Source organism: Amblyomma mixtum, chromosome 2, assembly GCF_055824585.1.
Source record: "Amblyomma mixtum isolate Tamu chromosome 2, ASM5582458v1, whole genome shotgun sequence".
Taxonomy (NCBI): Eukaryota; Metazoa; Arthropoda; class Arachnida; order Ixodida; family Ixodidae; genus Amblyomma; species Amblyomma mixtum.
In genome coordinates this window covers 209,577,791-209,597,158 of record NC_143013.1, presented here as the reverse complement: position 1 = coordinate 209,597,158, position 19,368 = coordinate 209,577,791, and the positions used below count along the sequence as shown (strand labels likewise).

General features: G+C 48.7%; 1 protein-coding gene across 1 annotated transcript in view; it reads right to left on the bottom strand.

The window, feature by feature from the left end:
- Positions 1-19,368, bottom strand: part of Chc (clathrin heavy chain) — a 42,847-nt gene continuing 23,479 nt past the window's right edge. The window contains exons 10-14 of the mRNA XM_089573041.1: positions 18,319-18,771; positions 16,733-17,674; positions 10,672-11,307; positions 10,145-10,220; positions 1-1,660 (exon numbers count right to left, since the gene is read on the bottom strand). Of these exons, the coding sequence (XP_089429167.1) occupies positions 1,551-1,660; positions 10,145-10,220; positions 10,672-11,307; positions 16,733-17,674; positions 18,319-18,771 (2,217 nt within the window). The 3' untranslated portion in view covers positions 1-1,550. The remainder of the gene's footprint in view (positions 1,661-10,144; positions 10,221-10,671; positions 11,308-16,732; positions 17,675-18,318; positions 18,772-19,368) is intronic.

Sequence of the window (19,368 nt, the reverse complement as noted above, 5' to 3'; positions counted from 1 at the left end):
TTCACGGAGCATGTGAGGACGCAATTTTATTTCTCCTTCAGAAACTACATACATTTCTTTTTTTTTTAAACTTCTCCTATATATATATAATATGTATAATGTATATATAACAAGTCTCTCATTCCAAGGTGAGGCAAAAAGAAAAAAACAAAACGAGGGCAGGGCACGCAGCATCTTTCTTTTCTTACTTCCAGAGATGGAAAGAAGAAAATGGAAACACTCAAGTAATGGGCACAAAAAAATAAACTATGCACACACGTCTTCACCACGATGCTGTCCCTGCCACCCCTAGGGACACAAGTCTGCGCCACCCTTCCCTCCCCACACAATGAAGGCAGCCGACCTCTCCTTTCCTCCTCTGCAAGTTGCACCCTTCGGGCAGGCTGCACCCTTCGGGCAGGCTGCACCCTTCGGGCAGGCTGCACCCTTCGGGCAGGCTGCACCCTTCGGGCAGGCTGCGCCCTTCGGGCAGGCTGCACCCTTCGGGCAAGTTGCACCCCCCGAGAAGACATGGGAGAAGCCATGCTAGAGCATGCCATTAGGCTCACTAGCCCGGAGTGCGCGGCATCAAGTGCCACTGCAAGCCGACGAGTCCATTGGAGGAGTAAGAGAGAGGCCAGCATGTACATAAATAGAGCACTCAATTTTGTTAGACAAAGAAAAAAAAAAGCTTGTCACAAAACAACCTGCACAGCACTGTGCTAGCCCCCAGTTGCGTGTACTCAGACCTGCCCACCACTGTTTCTCTGGGCAGCAGAGGAGCCCTTCGCGGCTTCAAAACATCACGAGAGTGAACGGTGTGTGCCCCCTTTTGATCAGCACTAGTCACATATAGCAACACTGGTCCTGTCTTCCAGCCACTCGACGCTATTGGAATATTAAAAAAAAAGGCAACGAAGAATGCTGTGGGCTTGAAAATTTAAAAGAAGACGAGATAGCACTCCAAATGTACTGTACAACCAGCCCCACTCGCAAACGCAACTCTCTCTCTCTCTCTCCAGGCACGCGACAATGACAAGGGGTGGACACACACGCACAGGCACACGGTGTAGGACAAGGTTGACAGGAAGGGCGCAGTACAATCTGAGTGGCTCAGCTGCACAAAAGCAAAAAAAAAAATATCTCTCACCACTCTGGCTACAAACACTGGCCTCAAGAAGAAAGGAGCTCAAGGAGCGGGATACTCTCTGGCAACAAGACATTAACATGCGCGCGCACACTCAGTACATGTTACACAATAGTCACACACAAGACACAGGTAGCGCGCCCGGAACCAGCAGGCTGGGAACAGTGAAACGAGCAGCGGCGGCGGGGGGAATGTTGCTCTACTGCACTTGAAGACAGAAAATACGGAGCCATAAATGAGGAAGGAGGGAGAAAAAAAAAACTCGTTAAGCACGGGGCAACGCCCGGCGAAGCAGCCTTTCTGCGACCATGGAGCACAAGAAAAAGGAGGGGGTGTACAGAACAGGCCAGGCCAAACGCGGGGCGGGATGCGTCGAGTCACTTGCAGTCTCTGTTCAGCCACCCACTGGGGGGAGTGTCTTCGTCTACATGCTGTAGCCTTGGTATCCCGGCATGGGTGCACCATAGGGGGGTGCGTAGCCAGGTGCACCCATCATGCCCGGTGGCGCCGTCAACATCAGCTGGGGCTCAGGGGCTGCGGGAAACAGGGAAAAAGGTGAGCATTACGCTAGCACTTGCTACATGCTCCCAACACTACGCATAGCCAAGGAGGTTGAGGTGTGGAACCACCAGCGAAATGCAAAGAGTTTTACCTTTGTTAGATTTTTGTTACATCTTTGTTACATCTTTGTTACATCCTGCACGTGACCATATTCTGGACCTTTTGAAACTAGCACAACACAATTTAGAGTGAACAACGAAGTGGCGACCATGAATCCAAATGAGGTTCCAGTGTCGGAGGAGTTATGTAAAATGTTGACCACAGCCTTCTTGATTACAATGGTAGCCACTTAAGCGCTGTACTGTCAGCAACAAAGGAACTGCGAACAGGAGAACCAAAGGGCTCACACAAAAGCACCAACATAGTAGCTCCTGGAGCAGAAACACAAGTGAGGTTCCTTAACACTTCTGAAATACTGTCTCCAAGCCTTCAAAGTGAAATTATCCCCCGACAGATAGTATTGAAGTACCCCCCAACTGTCTGCGGCTAAAAATGTCTTGTTCGCACTTCATTTGCTGATGGTACATGGCCGAGCAACGTTATCCATTTGAGTTTTCACTTTTGCTTGATTCTTCCTCACTTCTATAATTGATACCCTGCTTAACTGGAATATTTAACATGGTCCAACATGCGTCAAATTAATGAGGTTCTAAGTATAGTAAACTGCTAATAAGAACTTCGTTAAGGCAACATAACATTTGGTTAGTTTCCCATTGACTGAACACACAAAATGCTTAAAGGGACACTCAGGAGAAATTGAAGTTGGCTTGTATCGACAGAATACCAGCTCCTGATTACAAAAACGCCACTCATACTGACAACAAAGCTCTTGTAACGTAGAAAACGGCAAGAACCAAAATACAGGTATTGCCGCCACAGGCCAAACTCGCAAGTACAAGCGTGATGACGTCATAGGACAAAACAGTGTTGCTAGAACCAATATTTCTAGCAACACTAGGACCCGAGAAGCCACAAATCACTGAGGCGCAGCCAATGCATGCGCGAATCTCCTTGATGTCACCAGATGGCGCCACGTACCCGGCAGCTACGCGCACGCCTGCAGCATCGGGACCAATAAACGCCTGCTCACCGGCGGGAGGCGGGCTCCCGGTATTCCGCTAACGGTAACAAGGTACACGGTATGCTAAAGGTGTGAACTTCGTTGACTTCGAGGGCGGGATCCATCGTAACCCTGGCAAAACGCCGGTGTAAACGTTAACGAAGCGACGGCTGTAATAGCCAATAGATGCTTTCAGCGTGCGGCCGGCGGTAGCTTTCTTTTGGCTGCTGCTAGGCCGCACTGCGGGCAGCCACAAATCACGGAGTCTGCGTTACGTCATGTGCACGTCATGTTACACGTCACTTAGTCCTGTGTCGTCATAAGAGAATCCCAAGTTTGAATCAGGTCGGCGGGAAAACTTTTTCAACTTCGAATCCAAATTTCTTAGAAATAAATGCATTTTTCGCTGCCGGCCAAGTGGCAACAAAGCCATGAAATGCCGAACTGTCGGATTTTGCTTTAAAAAAATATTAATAGAGCTCTCCTCACTGTCCCTTTAAGCCAAACTGTTTCACATGACATCTTAACTTTCGCAGCGACCGTGACCCACGGTGACTACGTGTAACGGTACTCGTGGGGCACGCTAGAAAAAATAAATTGAAAAAGTGTCCTGCGCCACAAAAAGTACCGTATTTACTCGCATAATGATTGCACTTTTTTTTTTTTTAAATTGACGCAAATTTATGGGTGCGATCATTACGCGGGGTGAATTTTTTACAAAAATTTTTGAGCACCGAAAACGCAAACAAGTCGCAGGCAGACAACCCTTTCACACGGGCGTGCTATGCGCGGTTACGCCGCTAAACGCGGTTATCGCGAGCCGATCTCTGCTATCTCGGCTTATGTTGTTAACCGAGAAGGTAGAGTGTGGAAAGCACAAGAGCTGGCCCGCTTCAAGAACATACTTTCTTTGCACTAAATCACGTTCCAAGAGCAACGCATCAAAATAGGCAGTGTGTATAGTACTGCGCGACGGCGCTTTTATGCGGCCTTCGATCTCGTCCGATAGCGCGGCAACAGCGTACAACAGCAACGTCCCGCGGCGCTCAAGCTACGCATTTTACCGCAGTTACGCCGAAAAATGTCCGGTCCCTGCCGCATCGTTGATGCACTTAGGTGATACGTTCACAACGCTCGGAGCACCGGATTCCGCGCGCTTACCGCAGTGGTGCTGCCTGCGAGCGTGGCAGACGACGGCGCTCTGTACTCCCTGTTGTCGCTAGGCCTAACTTGTTTCGTATCGATGCCACAGTGGGCGGCGCTTTTGAATCGGCCAATGCTATAATGAATGTTCTACTTATGGCGCTGCCTTACTCACAACCTCACTGTTTCATATTAAAATAAATATATACGATCGATTTCACCAACGCTTTCGTAGCTGAGCTGGCAAAGCAGATCGGGTCACTTGCGCTGCAACGGCGGCAGCTGCTGCGCGGCTGCGAACATAAAACTTGCTTACATCGCAGTTATTACTCCTACCAGCTACTCAGTACCGGCCCGCGATCCTCATGGAGGATTCATTTTGGACGTTCCCGTATCCCAGGGCGTATTTACGAGAACAATAAAGTTTAGCCAGATCACCGCGTCACTTCGTTCGTTGCACCACAACCCAGAACGGTGGCTAGACTTGCGACAACGGCGAACCGTGATTCGAGATAACTGCAGTTAAGTTTGGTATCCGCGATTAAGCATAACCGCATTTAGACTGCCCATGTGACCGCAGGTCAACCAACAGGCGGCTGCCGCTGCAATGCTGACAGAGCAAGATGGTAATCTGCACGTGCCATCTGTCAGACAGATAAACAAGTACGATCATCGTCGGCTAGACTCGACATCGTTGACAGATTGCCACGGCAAGTTCGGGGTGCGATCATTACGCGGGGAACTGAATTTTGCCAACAAAATTCGGGGGTGCGATCATTATGCGAGTAAATATGGTACCTCACAAAGCTGCGGAGAAGCAACTTTGCCAGTGCAGTGCAGCACGGGGAAGCGAAGGCTGGGCACGATGCAGCGATCTGAGATCTGACATGGCCAGACCATGGAGTCACATACGAGTCATTTGTCGAGTGTTGCCTCCAGCAAACGAAAAGGCACATAGGCAGCCTAATGATAAGTCTGAGCAGCATTAAAATTTCGGTTTCCATCTACTGGTATTAACTGACATGGCATCACAGCATGCATTTTTACGCCAGAGACCTGACATGGCCTCGCATTAGCAGTAAGTCTGTGTCGCTTGCCGCGGGAGGAATTGCAAGAGGTACACCTATCCTCAACAGCCACTTTGCGGAAGGAGTGGGATAGGCAAGAGAGAAAGATTGTCACATGCTTTCTGAGCCTGTAATGCCAGACTAGAGAGCTGGGCACCTTCATGTGCTTGGAGCCGTTGGGAAAGTGAAATAGCAAAAAAAAATAGTGACTACAGCAGAAGGGAGAGGAGAGAGACCACCGACTGTTTCCAAGCAAGATGACACTTTCATACCTCCACTCTTCAGCCAACTTTATAAGTACAGTAGAACCCTTTGTTGTATCCAGAGAGATTTCAATGTGACTTATGGCCCTAAGTGCTTCACCCAAGGCTACAGTAAAAAGCTCTCTCCCACAGCGAACCCACTCCAGCCTAGGTTTCGTGGCTTAATGGCTTCTGCGCGATCCCGACCGGGAAGAGAGACTGGGCAGTGAGTGACTGCCGCACAAGAACTTTGCTTAAACCGTGCAGTCCGGCTGCTATGCTTCATTGTGCTCGCGCCATGGCCGAGAGGCGACTCCGGGGCCATCTTCCCAGCGGCGGAAAGAACGCGACCGACTCCACGGTCTGTTCCCAGAAGCCAGGACTCAACCTCCAACGAGCCGCGCCGCTTGCACAGCTCCTAAACAAACACACGTCAAGCTGCCCTTTGACCCCATGGGCGGTCCTCCTGACCATCACCCACGGCTACGTAATGTGACGTGAAAACACAGGGACAATGTGTGGGGACCTGGGGAACTTTTACTCTACTTATAGAGAGCACCACCATGTATCAGCTCTCTCTTGTTGACAACCCGCAATATCTAACGTTTCGTATAAAGCTCTGTCTTCCCGCAACTTCGCATCTGTTGACTCTGGGCCCAACACCACGCCGGAGGCTCCGATGTCACTGACCAAGTCCCAACACCTTGTTCCTCACTGCTGCATTTTCCCGGCTGTTACATAGTTTTCATCCGGTCCCGGCACAGCTCCCATACGATCCAATGTACTGGGAACCCTGCTGTTACGTTGTAGCAATGGAAACGTTCGAGCATGATACGCCGCAACCTGGCACCCTGAACCCACTCGGGCCACGCGCGCCAACCACCATTTTGACTTCTGACAAGTCTTGGCCAGGCTTGGCTATGGAACTGGCTGCAAGAAGCTGCACGCGAGGCGGATGGCCACCACTAGACGGCCATCCGCCTCGCGAACGCCGAACTTGTAATCTTTGTCGAGCTTTGATGGCGTCACACAAGCGGAAAGCGCTTCCCCTTGGAGAAAAGCTGGACGTATAAATGCAGTCGACAGGCAGCCAGCACGGCCTACGCGGAGCAGTGCGGCGAGCAGCCTGCAGTGAATGCGTCAACTGCACAGCACTAACTTCACAGAGTGTGGCTTTTTCGCATGGGTGGGGAAGTGGAAACTGCCACAGAAGCTGAAGAGTCTGAAGCATTCTCTTGTGATCATAAGCTAACTGAGGCTATGAATTCGCTGGGTGCCACGGGAGTCTGATACGACGACTACGTCGCCGTGGATGCTGCCGTCGTGATGTTAGAGTGCCAAAGCGTTGCAGAAATCACTGCGAACTCCGTCGCGAGTGAAGCCGCTGACTGCAATGACAACTAGGAGCATGAGCCACATGATTCCGAGGAGTTGGCAGATCCGAGCTCTGGAGAAGCAGTCATGGCTCTAGATCTCCTCCGCAGGTATGTACGTCACACCTCAAAGCGATGCTGGCAGCAATGCGGCTGTCCAGGCTAATGAGAAACGCGTGGCGCTTTCCAGCTAGCGAAAGTAAAGGCAATCCACTATTCTCGATTTTGTTAAGTCCTAAGCTCACTTTGCGGAAATAAATTGTTTCAAGTCAAAGCTGCACTGTTTTCACCTATTTTCAGAGCTTTCCTCAGCGTTTTTCCCGGCTGTTACTTTTTTCCCCCCGGGTGAAAAACATATGAATGGGGTTCCATTTCATTGCATTCTTATCAGTTATCACTACAAGGTAATTTCATTCATGCTCCATGTAACATTCAGACACCTCTCGCATACTCATCCTTTTTGAGGACACTTCTGAAATAACATGCTGATGCGATAAGATGAACACATTCTCATCGTCCCTTCAAGTTCCGTCTCGAAGGGAGTCCATGCACTTCATGAAACCGACAAGTGATAGCAAAACCCGCACCACACTGAAATCGCACTTTTCAAAGACTCATGTTAGTGCTTACTTTACTTTACAGCGCCCATTCACTCTCGAGCCAATTTTGCGCAAGAAACAAACATGAAGCATGGAAACCAGAACTATGAACTACACAAAAGCAGTTGCACAATTCACTGCAGCAGGAACTCTAGACCTGAGAAAAATCAGGACTACAAAGCCAGCTCTTGTCCTGCCACAAGAGCCCGAAATATAATTCGTAATTGCAGCTTCCAAGCACTTAATGCAGTTTACGATGTGTATTAAAAGTTGCATCAGTACAAATCAAAAACCAAAGCCCAGCCACAACACAAGAACTCAGCAGAGAAACAATCTGTTGCCTTTGAACAAAAATGAATCTACCTATGCCGAGTTTAGTGCCGATGATACTCAGAACAACTACAGTTTCGTGCATCTACTCTCCACCTGGAAACGTCACAAAGGGGCTCTATTGTATGATCAGGGGCGGCTATATTGAAACAGCTTTCCACTGGTTTCAGTGCAGAGCCCGCTGCACATAAAGCACGCTGCCAGGTCGCGATTGCACAGATTTTTTTTCTTGCCATGATGCGAATGCCATTACAGGCACCGCGGTCTCAACGCCAGATGGACGGCAGCTCAAGAAATTCTGAACGCAATCTGGTTGTACCACGCGACAACGTCTTTGATGAGTCAGTAGTCTCATCTCTGATGCACCAAGTTATTCGTGAGGAACACATTACGCTAATGTGAAGTGCAGTGACATACATGATAGAACGAGCACCTCGTCTACAAATGAACTCTTTAATGGGGGACATGGGTCTTAAAGCATTTTTTTTTATTTACAAACCAAATGCAATGCAACTGCAGACTTATTCAGATTTTTCTGCTGATTTCAAATATGCAATGTGTTTACTTCTAGGCCAGTTAGTTCCTGAGATATTAATATATATCATGCCACTGTCTGCCCAAACAATAGAAAAAAAATGGGCCACCAGAAACTTAATTTTAATGTGTGGGTAGATACTACAATGTGTGAGGAATGCAACGCTGGAAGCAGTTTTCAGTTTTTTGCCTGTGTGGACAAATGGGTTTAATAGTTTCAAGTGTGTCATGTGTTTTCTGGCACTGTATGTCTGGTTAACTCCCTTGAAAACTAACTATTAAGCCCATTTGTCCACACGGACAAAAAACTGAAAACTGCTTCCAGCGTTGCATTCCTCACACATTGTAATATCTACCCACATATTAAAATTAAATTTCTGGTGGCCCATTTTTTTTCTATTGTTTGAGCAGACAGTGGCATGATATATATTAATATCTCAGGAACTAATTGGCCTAGAAATAAACAAATTGCATATTTGAAATCAGCAGAAAAACTGAACAACTGAATAAGTATGTGCAGTTTAATTGCATTTGGGCTGTAAATAAAAAAAATGCTCTAAGACCCATGTCCCTCCTTAACATCGAAACTCTTCCCAACTGCATGAACTCAGTACTACAGTCGAACCCGGATATATCGAACCCGCATATTTCGAATTATTGGCTATATCGAACACACAGATTACCCCCTTGAAAATACTATGTAAAAGTATAGGACAGTTGCGTTGTATATCGAATTCCATTTTCGCCGGACATTGGATATATCGAACGCCGCGCCGCGCCCCTGGAAGGTGCGCTTTCCCCAAAGACATTCCTGTCCGGTCCTCAGCCGCCTCAGCGGAGAACATTTCCGCAGTCAGCAGGCGCAGGGCCCTTTTTTTTTTTTTTTTGTTCCCCGTTTTTGCGCCCCACCGGCGCGAGCTTTCCCACTCCTCCTCTCCTCCTGTACCGCCGGCGTGTGCTCCGTCAAGGTCATTGGAGATCAGCGAAGAGAGAGCGCCGCATGGAGACGCGCGGCGACCACGCTTCTTGGGGAAAGAGAGAGAGAGAAAACGGTCGCTCGTGGGCACATCGTGGGTCTGGGGCACCGTGGTCTGGGGAAAGAGAGCTCAGAAAAAAAAAAAAAAAAAAAAAACGAAGCCCAGAGCGCCGATCTTTCTCCCTGCTCTTTCTTTTCCCTCTGTCGTTCCTTCGCAGCCGCTCGCATATGCTTCGCTCTTATCGCTCCATCTGCGCCTCGCGTGTTTTTTTTTTGTGTGTGTGCCTGTGTTTCAACGCGCGACGTGAAGCAGGCCCCAGTAGCCAACTGTTTTGGCAAGGCAGGCCTTGAAGTGGCCGGAGATTAATGTCCGGAAGATTTAGATGACGATGAGTGCTTGGACGACGCGTTTCGCGACTTGTCCAATTTTCTCGGCGCCGTTCCGTCCGAAGTGACTGTTGAGGACTTTAACGCTGACAGCGAAGTTCAAGCGGTAGCTGGCGTTCAAGACGCCGACTCCAGCGACGACGAGGGCAACTGTGTTGTCGAAGAAACGCGTCCGTGCGCAGCCACTGAACTGGCGTCAGCGTTAGCCTGATTCGGCGCTGTTGCGGCGAAATGGAAGGCACTGTGCTCTCGCACCTGGACAGTCTCGAGAAGATCGAGGCCAGTGTTTTGAACTTCATTTCCCAGGGGAAAAAGCAGCCCAAAATTAGTGATCTTTTTTTCCGCGAAATAAAGCGCTTTCACATTGCGCGCCCATACTATGTGATTCGCGGCTGTTCCAAACGGTAAGCCACAATCTGTTATGATCGGGAGTGCAGTTTTAGCCTATATCTGTATATCGAATTTTCGCTATATCGAACTATTTTCCGATCCCCTTCGAATTCGATATATCCGGGTTCGACTGTATTGTAACACGTGGAGAAAAGAATTTATCTTGACACTTGTAAAGTGAATGCACTGGTTGAGAGAGATTTCAGTTTCTATAATGCCCGGATTATGCAATGGTTTCACACAGTCCCTTGAGGGCCAAATGTTCCGTTCTACTGTACAGCCTATTGCGGACCCAGAAAGGGCCCCAAGGCTCACATGCAGTCTCCACAAGCGTGCAGAACGGCAAACGCACTCACCATAGACAAGGGGCTTCTGCTCATTCTGTGCAGATTCTTCCAGCCTCTGGTTCTCGTTCTCTTCTAACTTGTCAACCTGCAGCAAGCAGAGGTCACCAACTAAGCACCTCTGCATCCGCACGCACACTGCAGCGAACATGCGCTACTACACCAGGATTCTAGCAAAATGAATGCCGCCCTTAACCGTACAACTGCCACAGGTGGTCAGGGCAGCAGTGTAAAACATAGCCCTGTGCACAAACCAATCTTATCAGCAATGGCAGTAGTGCCCTCAGTCATTTCCTACGTGCTTTTTGCTTCCTCACAGCACCTGCCAACAGTCAAAGGAAAAGAGCGAACATACTACATAAACACTACATAGATATAAACCAGATTATTATATGAAACCCAGCTTCTTTACAAGTAGGCTCTTGGCATAACTTCGGAAAGTTGGCAGGCAAGGCGTATTCCGCATTGGTTCCACTAATAACTCTGCAGGGTTTTCATTGCCACGAGATCGGTGCACACGACGCCCCTGCAGCACGCACCTTGGTGATGTACTCGCGCATGACCTGCACAAAGTAGGGCATGGCAAAGTCCATGATGCTGTGCTTCCAGGCCAGCTCGAGGATGACGTCCGGGTGGAGCAGGTCGTAGCACTGGAAGAGGCAGGCCCCAAAGCACTCGTAGTTCTTCTCGTCCAGGAACCAGCCGAGGAGCTCCTCGGCCGTCTCGGCGTGCTTGGACTCGGCCGCGTACTCCATGGCGTCCCGGAAGAGCCGGTCCTTCTTGCACAGCTCCACGGACTGCTTCCAGCGGTTGTTGCCCTTGTAGAGGTAGGCGGCCAGCCGGCGGAACTCGACCAGGTCGTGCCGCTCCAACCGCTGGGCCAGGGCGATGTTGTCGAAGTTGTCGAAGGCGTCGATGGAGGTGCGCAGCCCCTGGAAGTCCTCCTCCTCGATGAGCAGGCCGTTGAGCGCCTCGTTGACCGCCTTGTTGTTGAGGCTCTGCACGGAGCGCAGGTAGGGCTTGACCAGGGGCAGGTGGCCCACCCGGGTGAAGTGGCCCACGGCACGGGTGTGGTCCATGCGGGGGGCCAGCACCAGCAGCAGGTCGTTGAGGAGCAGGGGCTTGTGGTCCAGGTAGAACTGGACCGCCCGGTAGTACAGCTCAATGTTGGCCACCTGCACGAAGACAACCACAGAGTCAGACAAGCAGGGAATTGGGAGGGGAAGCAAGAAGGATAGCTCTCCAAACCACTCGTGTCTACATTTGCCAAATCAAGTTTATACCACACTGCCAATATCTGGTCAAATGTTTCGGGGAATCCCCCAAGGTGGAGTAGATTTTGTAATAAGGGAGTAATTACTCATTCGCATCCACCCGAGCGCAGCCATACGGCTACAAAGGAAAGCTATACAGCTTTCTCAGAAACTTCGTAGTTAAAGAAAAATTCGTCCTGGTCTGGTGTCCAGGACCCCGGACCAGGACAAATTTTTTTTTAACTACAAAGATTCTGAGAAAGCTGTATAGCTTTCCTTTGTAGCCGCATGGCTGCGCTCGGGTGGATGCGAATGAGTAATTACTCCCTTATTACTGCCAATATCTGTTCCTTTCCACACAATCCCAACCAAAGACAGACTGATCACAACTATGCAAATAACCAGGCACTGAACAATCAAGGTCACTGCTAGTGTACCAAATAAGGCATGCTTGCGACAGGGCCTTTTTGTCTAAATATTGACGGCTGCAGTTATGCCTACAATTTATAAATACTAAATGTTGCCACCTACCGTATTTTCGCGATTCTAAGCACCACCCCTACTTTCGGGAAAAAAATTTCTGAAAAAAACTTTCCATGCGAATCTAAGTACCCCCCTATTTTGCGCTCTGGAAGAGAGCGTTGTGGAGGCAGCCAAGTGCACTTGCTCTCTTTGAGCCTGTGCAGTCGGAGTACTGAGGAGGCGCGGCCTGCGGGTTGTTGTTCCGACTGAGAGAAGGATGAAAAGGAAACTGCAGGGGCCTGCCTACTGGCTCAAGCCGAGCCACCACCCCTGCCAAGTGCAGATAGAGGAGAGTTAAAAGATCAGAGGAAAGATAAAGAGAAAAGATAAGACTGCCTCACAGCAACAACTGTGTTGGTCCGTCGGAGGCTGGCTGAAAAACAGATAAGCGCGGGCCAAAGGGAGAACAGCGGTGTCCACAGCACTTTTTGTGTTGCTGCATTCCATTCCAACACTACAAGACGGGACGGCGGCACAGAACTGTCTGCAGCTATTTTTCTTTTGAATGTTTCCTAAATAATTTTTTTTTTTCGCGCCCGTTTCATCGAGATTTCGCCGCGAAAAGAGGGGCCGGAGGGGCGGGGGGTCAGTTTAGATTTTTCGAATCTAAGCACCCCCTCTCACTTTGGGCATCGCGATCGCGAAAAAAAGGGGGTGCTTAGAATCGAGTAAATACAGTATATGTGCATGCGGAACAGGATTGGTCTCAAAAGTAATGGCAGAGTCGTTGCAATTTCATAACCATTCCCATCTTCCACTCACAGTACTAAAATTCTGGTTAGTTGCCAAACGCTCATGCTTTTCTGCCTCTACTCCTCCATCACTGGCATTCTTCTCAGTACAGGTTGAACACAATGGCGGAAAAAAAAAAACTTGCATATGTTCCCACGCATTCAAGGGTTACCCATTGCCGCACAAGGCGTGCTAACATGTCCCCCATGTTTTACAATAGCAGCAAAAGAAATACAAGTTTCTGAACAGTGCAGCTCCTGATATGACGAATGACTAATCTGCAAAACTACAACTAGGGCAGTGAAACAAAAATCACCGAGAAAGGCCCTGCCTCGTCTTAGAATCAACAAGTAATTGAACTCTGGCTAATGTGTGCCTACTGGAGTCATGCGGGCAGTCCAGGTATTGAAATTTTGAAAGGCGCTCGAATTCGTAAGCTTTTCGCAACACTGACACAGCTGAGAAAGAGAAAGCACCTCAAAAGTAGCATGACAAATGCAGAAACATGGAGGCTAACAAAGAGGGTTCAGCTTAAGTTAAGGACAACGCAGCGAGCTATGGAAAGAAAAATGATGTCACGTTAAGGGGGGACACTGGTCTTGAAAAAACAATTTTTATTAATGAAGTCACAGTTACGAAATCTTCAGGGAATATGTATTTTTGTGTGCCGATTCTAAATATGTCATTTAATTTCATGTAAAACAATTCCTTGAGCACTTGTGCACTTTTTATGCTAGTATTTTGCAGAGAGTTTTGAAGAAAATTTCATTCAGGAAACTCGCTGTAATGTATGCCATTGGGTTCTCTTGACACCAAGGAATACAATAAGGGTGAAATTATCATCCTGGCTCTCATAGAACTCGAGCTATAGGGTACTGAAGCTACCACTTCAGAAACGGGAACACATACTTTCCTTCTCATTTCTGAAGCGACCACTTCAAAACTCTATACTTAAGTTCTATAATAGGCAGGAAGACAATTTCACCCTTATTGTATTCCTTGATGTCAAGAGAACCCAATGGCATACATTTCAGCGAGTTTCCTGCAGGAAATTTTCTTCAAGACACTTCGCAAAATACTTGCATAAAAAGTGCATAAGTGCTCAAGGAATTGTTTTACACGAAATTAAATGACATATCTAGAATCAGCACACAAAAACACATGTGCCCTGAAAATTTCATAACTATGACTTATTAATAAAATTTTTTTCAAGACCAGTGTCCCCCCTTGAGAACTGAAGCGGGCAGAGTGGATGAGGGAACGAACGCAGGTCAATGACATCCTGGTCGAAATCGAGAGGAAGAAATGCACTTGGGCTGGGCATGTAACGCAAAGGCAAGCCTAGCAGGGGGCGGCAGAAAGTTAGGTCGGCGTATGAGATTAAGAAGTTTGCGGGGATACAGTGGCGGCAACTGACAAAGGACAGGGTTAGTTGGAGAGACATGGGAGAGGCCTTTGCCCTGCAGTGGGCGTAGTCAGGCAGATGATGACATGACCTGCCATACAGTGTTTTCATAGTTGATACTAGCTAACGCTGCACACATGGAGGGCCTGCACTATGGCCAATTTATGCAGGGTCTGTCCTTAAGGTCTTGAAAAAAAAAAAACTTATTCATGAAGTCACAGTTATGAAATCTTCAGGGAATATGTATTCTTGTATGCTGATTCTAAATATGTCATTTAATTTCATGTAACACAATTCCTTGAGCACTTGTGCTATTTTTATGCAAGTATTTTGGGAAAAGTTTTGCGGAAAATTTGCTGTGGGAAACTCGCTGAAATGTATGCCATTATGTTCTCTTGACACCAAGGAATACAATAAGGGTGAAAATGTCTTCCTGCCTATCATAGAACTTAAGTTATAGAGTTTTGAAGTTGTCGCTTCAGAAATGAGAAGAAAATGTGTATTCCTGTTTCTGAAGTGGCAGCTTCAGTACCCTATTAGTCGAGTTCTATGAGAGCCAGGATGATAATTTTACCCTTATTGTATTCCTTGGTGTGAAGAGAATCCAATGGCATACATTTCAGCGAGTTTCCTGCAGCAAATTTTCTTCAAAACTCTCAGCAAAATAGTTGCATAAAATGTGCATAAGTGTTCAAGGAATTGTTTTACATGAAATTAAATGACATACCTAGAATCAGCGCACAAAAATACATGTGCCCTGAAAATTTAATATGACTAAATTAATAAAATTTTCTTTTCAAGACCAGTGTCCCCCCTTAAAGTAATGAGACAAGTGGCAGTGTGGTGCATGCATGCGCTTGATCGGGAAACCGCTTTTGGGGGAAGGAAGGGGAAACTTCAGCTGCACAATGCAAAGACCTCTGTTGACTTCGAGCAGGTCAAGCGAGTGGTCGTGTTCAAATGTGTACCCCTGTTTCGTCGCTGCGTCGAGGAAACCATGGAGCCAACGTTGGAACAGCGCGACGCGGTGAATCATTGCAATAAACTGAGTAAATCGCCAACCGAGACATTTGACCGCATGTGGTAATGATGCAACGTCCAGATAGCAAGGGTTCCAATGGCACAAAGCATTTGCAAATGGCCGTGAAGACGTTCAGGACCACACAGTCAGCGTTACCGTCCGTAACCGTCACTGACGGGTGCCCGGACCGTTGCTCGTCGTGAACGTTGTCACGACTGTTTGTAAATGCTTTGTGCCATTAGAACACGCGACCTGGACATTGCATCGTTCCCACATGCTCTCTTGATCACGCCGATTGACTCGGTAAGTGACTTACTCAGTTTATTGCAAAGCTTCACCGCGTAGCCCTGTTGCAAAGTTTGCTCCATGGTTTCCTCGACGCAGCGACGAAACATGGGTACATGCTCGAAGATGTCCACTCACTTCGCCTGCTCACAGCCAACTGAGCTCGTCACATTGTGAAGCTGAAGGCTCCCCCTCTTTCCCCCAAAAGCTCTTTCCCAATCTAGTGCATGCTCGCGTCGCGCCGCGACATGGTCTCATTACTTTCAGGACAGACCCTGTACACTGCTAGACTCAACTAAATGGAAAAATACTAAAAGGTGGCACTTGGGTCAACTCATAAGTGAGACCCCCGAATTCCCCTCCACCCAGCCACCAAGCCCATGTCTGCACTGTGGCATGCATTGAACTACCCAGTGCTTCCCCTTGCTAGGCAATAAGGACTCTGCTTGCAGAGTCGAGCTCAGCCTACTGACCAATCACCAATCATTTTATATCACCGCACAACAACTGGCTCTTCTTAACAGCACCACCTCATCACGGCTGTGCACCATCTACCAATGCCATCTTTCGCTCAACAGACTAAACTGGATGGCACGATGCGTGCTCTGCCACCAAAATGGCAAGCCATATGGCCCCATGCTTAAGGGGGGACCCTGGTCTTGAAAAAAAAAAAAATTTATTAATCTAGATATAGTAATGAAATTTTCAGGCCACATGTATTTTTGTGTGCTGATTTTAGATACGTCATTTAATTTTGTGTAAAAATATTCCTTCAGCACTTATGCAATTTTTATGCAAGTCTTTTGGAGAGAGCATATAAGAAAATTTGCTGCAGGAAACTCGCTGAAATGCATGCCATTGCGTTCTCTTGACACCAAGGAATGCAATAAGGGTAAAATTATCATCCTGGCTATCATAGAACTTGAGTTACAGGGTACTGAAGCTGCTACTTCACAAACAGGAATACACACTTTTCTTCTCATTTCTGAAGTGACAACTTCAAAACTCTATAACTCAAGTTCTATGATAGCCAGGATGATAATTTTACCCTTATTGAATTCCTTGGTGTCAAGAGAACCCAATGGCATGCATTTCAGCGAGTTTCCTGCAGCAAATTTTCTGCAAAACTTTTCCCAAAATACTTGCATAAAGATTGCACAAGAGCTCAAGGAATTGTTTTACCCGACATTAAATGACATATCCAGAATCAGCGCACAAAACTACATGTGGCCTGGAAATTTCATAACTGACTTCATTAATAAAAATTTTTTTCAAAGACCAAATACAGGATCACCGACTGAACAAACAGCTGCATATGGCAGGCTTCATGACTACCGAGCAAGACGAGAACCACAGCCCCAAAAAGGAACGCAGCCACTGGCCTTGGTGATGATCTCCTTGAAGTGGGCCTCCCGCCACGCCTCGGTCGGGTGCTGCATCATGGTGACCACGGCGTTGTCGAACTCCTCGTACTTGTCGTAGAGGAAGACCAGCTCGGCCCACAGGTGGGCCTGCTCAGCGGCCCGCAGCACCTTGGGGATGTTGACGCGCGACCAGAAGAGCTCGAGGTGCTCGCGCATCTTGCCCGGCTTGTACTTGGAGTACAGGATGGCCAGCTCGGTGAACATGCCCATGTGGGCCCGCTCCAGGCCCAGGGCGGCCTCCAGCAGGGCAATGAGCTCCTCGAAGTAGCCCCGGTCCTGGTAGTAGTTGATCAGGTCCTCCAGCTCGTCGGCGTGCACCACGATGTGCAGGCCACACATCTGAGCCAGCCGAAACTCCTCGCTGTCCACGCAGGCGAAGCACACCTCCTTCCAGGTGCGCGTCGAGTTGGCCTTGCGCGCCGAGTCCACGGCACCCTGGAACTCCTTCAGGTGCACCAAGGTGATGGCCAGGCGGGCAAAGTTGGACACGTTGTTGTAGAGGAGCTTGGCCGGCTCGTACAGGCCGTCCTCGAAGCAACGGTCGCCGATGCGCTGCACGTCCGCGTGGTTGGGGCCCGACACAAACTCCTCCAGGTCGGCCAGGCGGTTGGTCTTGGCATACGCGTAGATGAGCTCCGACTCGACGTACGACTCGCGCCCCTTCTTGCGCGCCATCTGCAGGTACCGCACCAGGTCCTCCCAGGAGCCCGTCTTGTGGGCCGTCTGCACCACGTCCAGGTAGGCCGTGTGGTCGCCCGCCTTGATGAACGAGTCGATGGCCTCCTTGACCAGGCCCTGGCTCAGCTGGGCACGGGCCAGCTGGCTCCAGACACCGGGCTCGTTGCACCGCTCGGCAAACTCGTACGCCCGGTCAAGGTTCTGGATGTGCTCAATCAGCACCTGCAGGAGACATAGGATAACGAAGCTCACACGTCTGCTTGCACGGGAAAGAACTCTGAACAGAGCACACCTATAACAAACCTATCGCTCTAAGCTATAACGGTTAACAGCCCAGAACTATTGTGCGACATTCCAGTGGCTAAAAAGACACGAAGGTAGACGAGACAGGACGAACGCCGGACTTCCAACTCATCCTCTCATCTACCTTTGTCCGAGTCTTTTCAGCCGCTGGAATGTCTCACAATAGTAGCTAGCAACCAACTAGCCCAGCTTTCTACGCTTAATAACAGCTTTGAAATTGGTGGCTTCAAACTATCAATAATTCCACACAGCAGTGCCAGTTTTAGCCTATCCTTACTCTTTACAAACCTCCTAAACTCCTCCCATCACTTATCATGAGGCTTTACAATATCTCAGCTGCATATATAGCCCCAGTTGCACTCCAAAGGGCATAGCCAGCAAGGTCAACGTGTCTAAAACGAACAAGCTAGACATGACAAGCATTATTCCACCACAGAAGTGTTTCAAGACCAACTTCTCCGTGGTACCCACTTTTGTGGCAATACTAGCAAATAGCCCCCGATTAGCTGCCCACCAAAGAGCCCAAATATGCGGACAGCCCTAAAAGCCGGAGCCAGGCTCACCTGAATGGCTGATGTGTTGACGTCGAACTTGCGGAAGATGGCGAAGGCTTCCTCGTACAGCTCGCTCCCGATGGCAATGTTGGCTATGTCGGGGGCATCGTAGTTGTCCAGGCGGTTGATGTACTCCATGACGCGCGAGCGGTCTGCCTTGATGGCCGTCAGGATGAGCAGGTTCTGAAGGTTGCGATGGTCAGAGAAGACCGAGTTCTCCAGCACGATCTTCTCCAACAGCTCAATGAGCTCATTGGGCAGGTCTGCTGTCATGAAGGCCTTGACTGTAACCGAAATGTCCTCCGGATCCTGGGTCTCCGACAGGGCTGTCTGCACCACCTGGTCGATCAGGGGCCGCCGGAACGGGTTGCTCTCGGCCAGGACCTCGGCCCAGAGGTCGGGGTCCCGCCGTCGCACCAGGTAGCGCGCCTCACTCTTGAACAGCGAGTTCTCGTTGCACACCTGCGCACGCACAACGGTGGTAGAAGGTACAAATCAGTTCAAGGCCACAGTCTGAACACTCAAGGCAAGCACAAGGTTTGTTACAAAGCACTGCCCAATCTCCGATGTGAGCCTATACACTGTTGATGAAGGCTGCGCTGCTGTGATGTAGCTCAAGAAAAAAAACAAAAAAACCGTACAATACATGCTACAGACATGGGTGCTCCATAACAGATCTTCAGTTGCTAAGCTAATTAAACCTAAATTTACCCCACTCTTCGGAGAAATCTTCCTGCAGCTAAGCTTATCTGGCTAGATTTCAAAATTCTGCATAACTGGTTAAGAGTTAAACGATAGACAAACTAGCCAGAGCCTTTAGAGGCGCTCCATATTTGCCTCTAAATGGCCCACAAAAAATTCAAATAATGACACTTGCTTGAAGAACAAACAGGAAATATTCTACAGAACATCCTATCCTGAAAGTGCTTGTTTCAAGTATTCAACCTGAACTCCCACTAGCATTTAGCTGCCACTGTGTTTGGCGGCTTTCCAGTATGTTGCAACCGTGCAGGGCATGTTAACAGGTGGCATGAATCTTGTTGCATCTCTTGGGCAGTT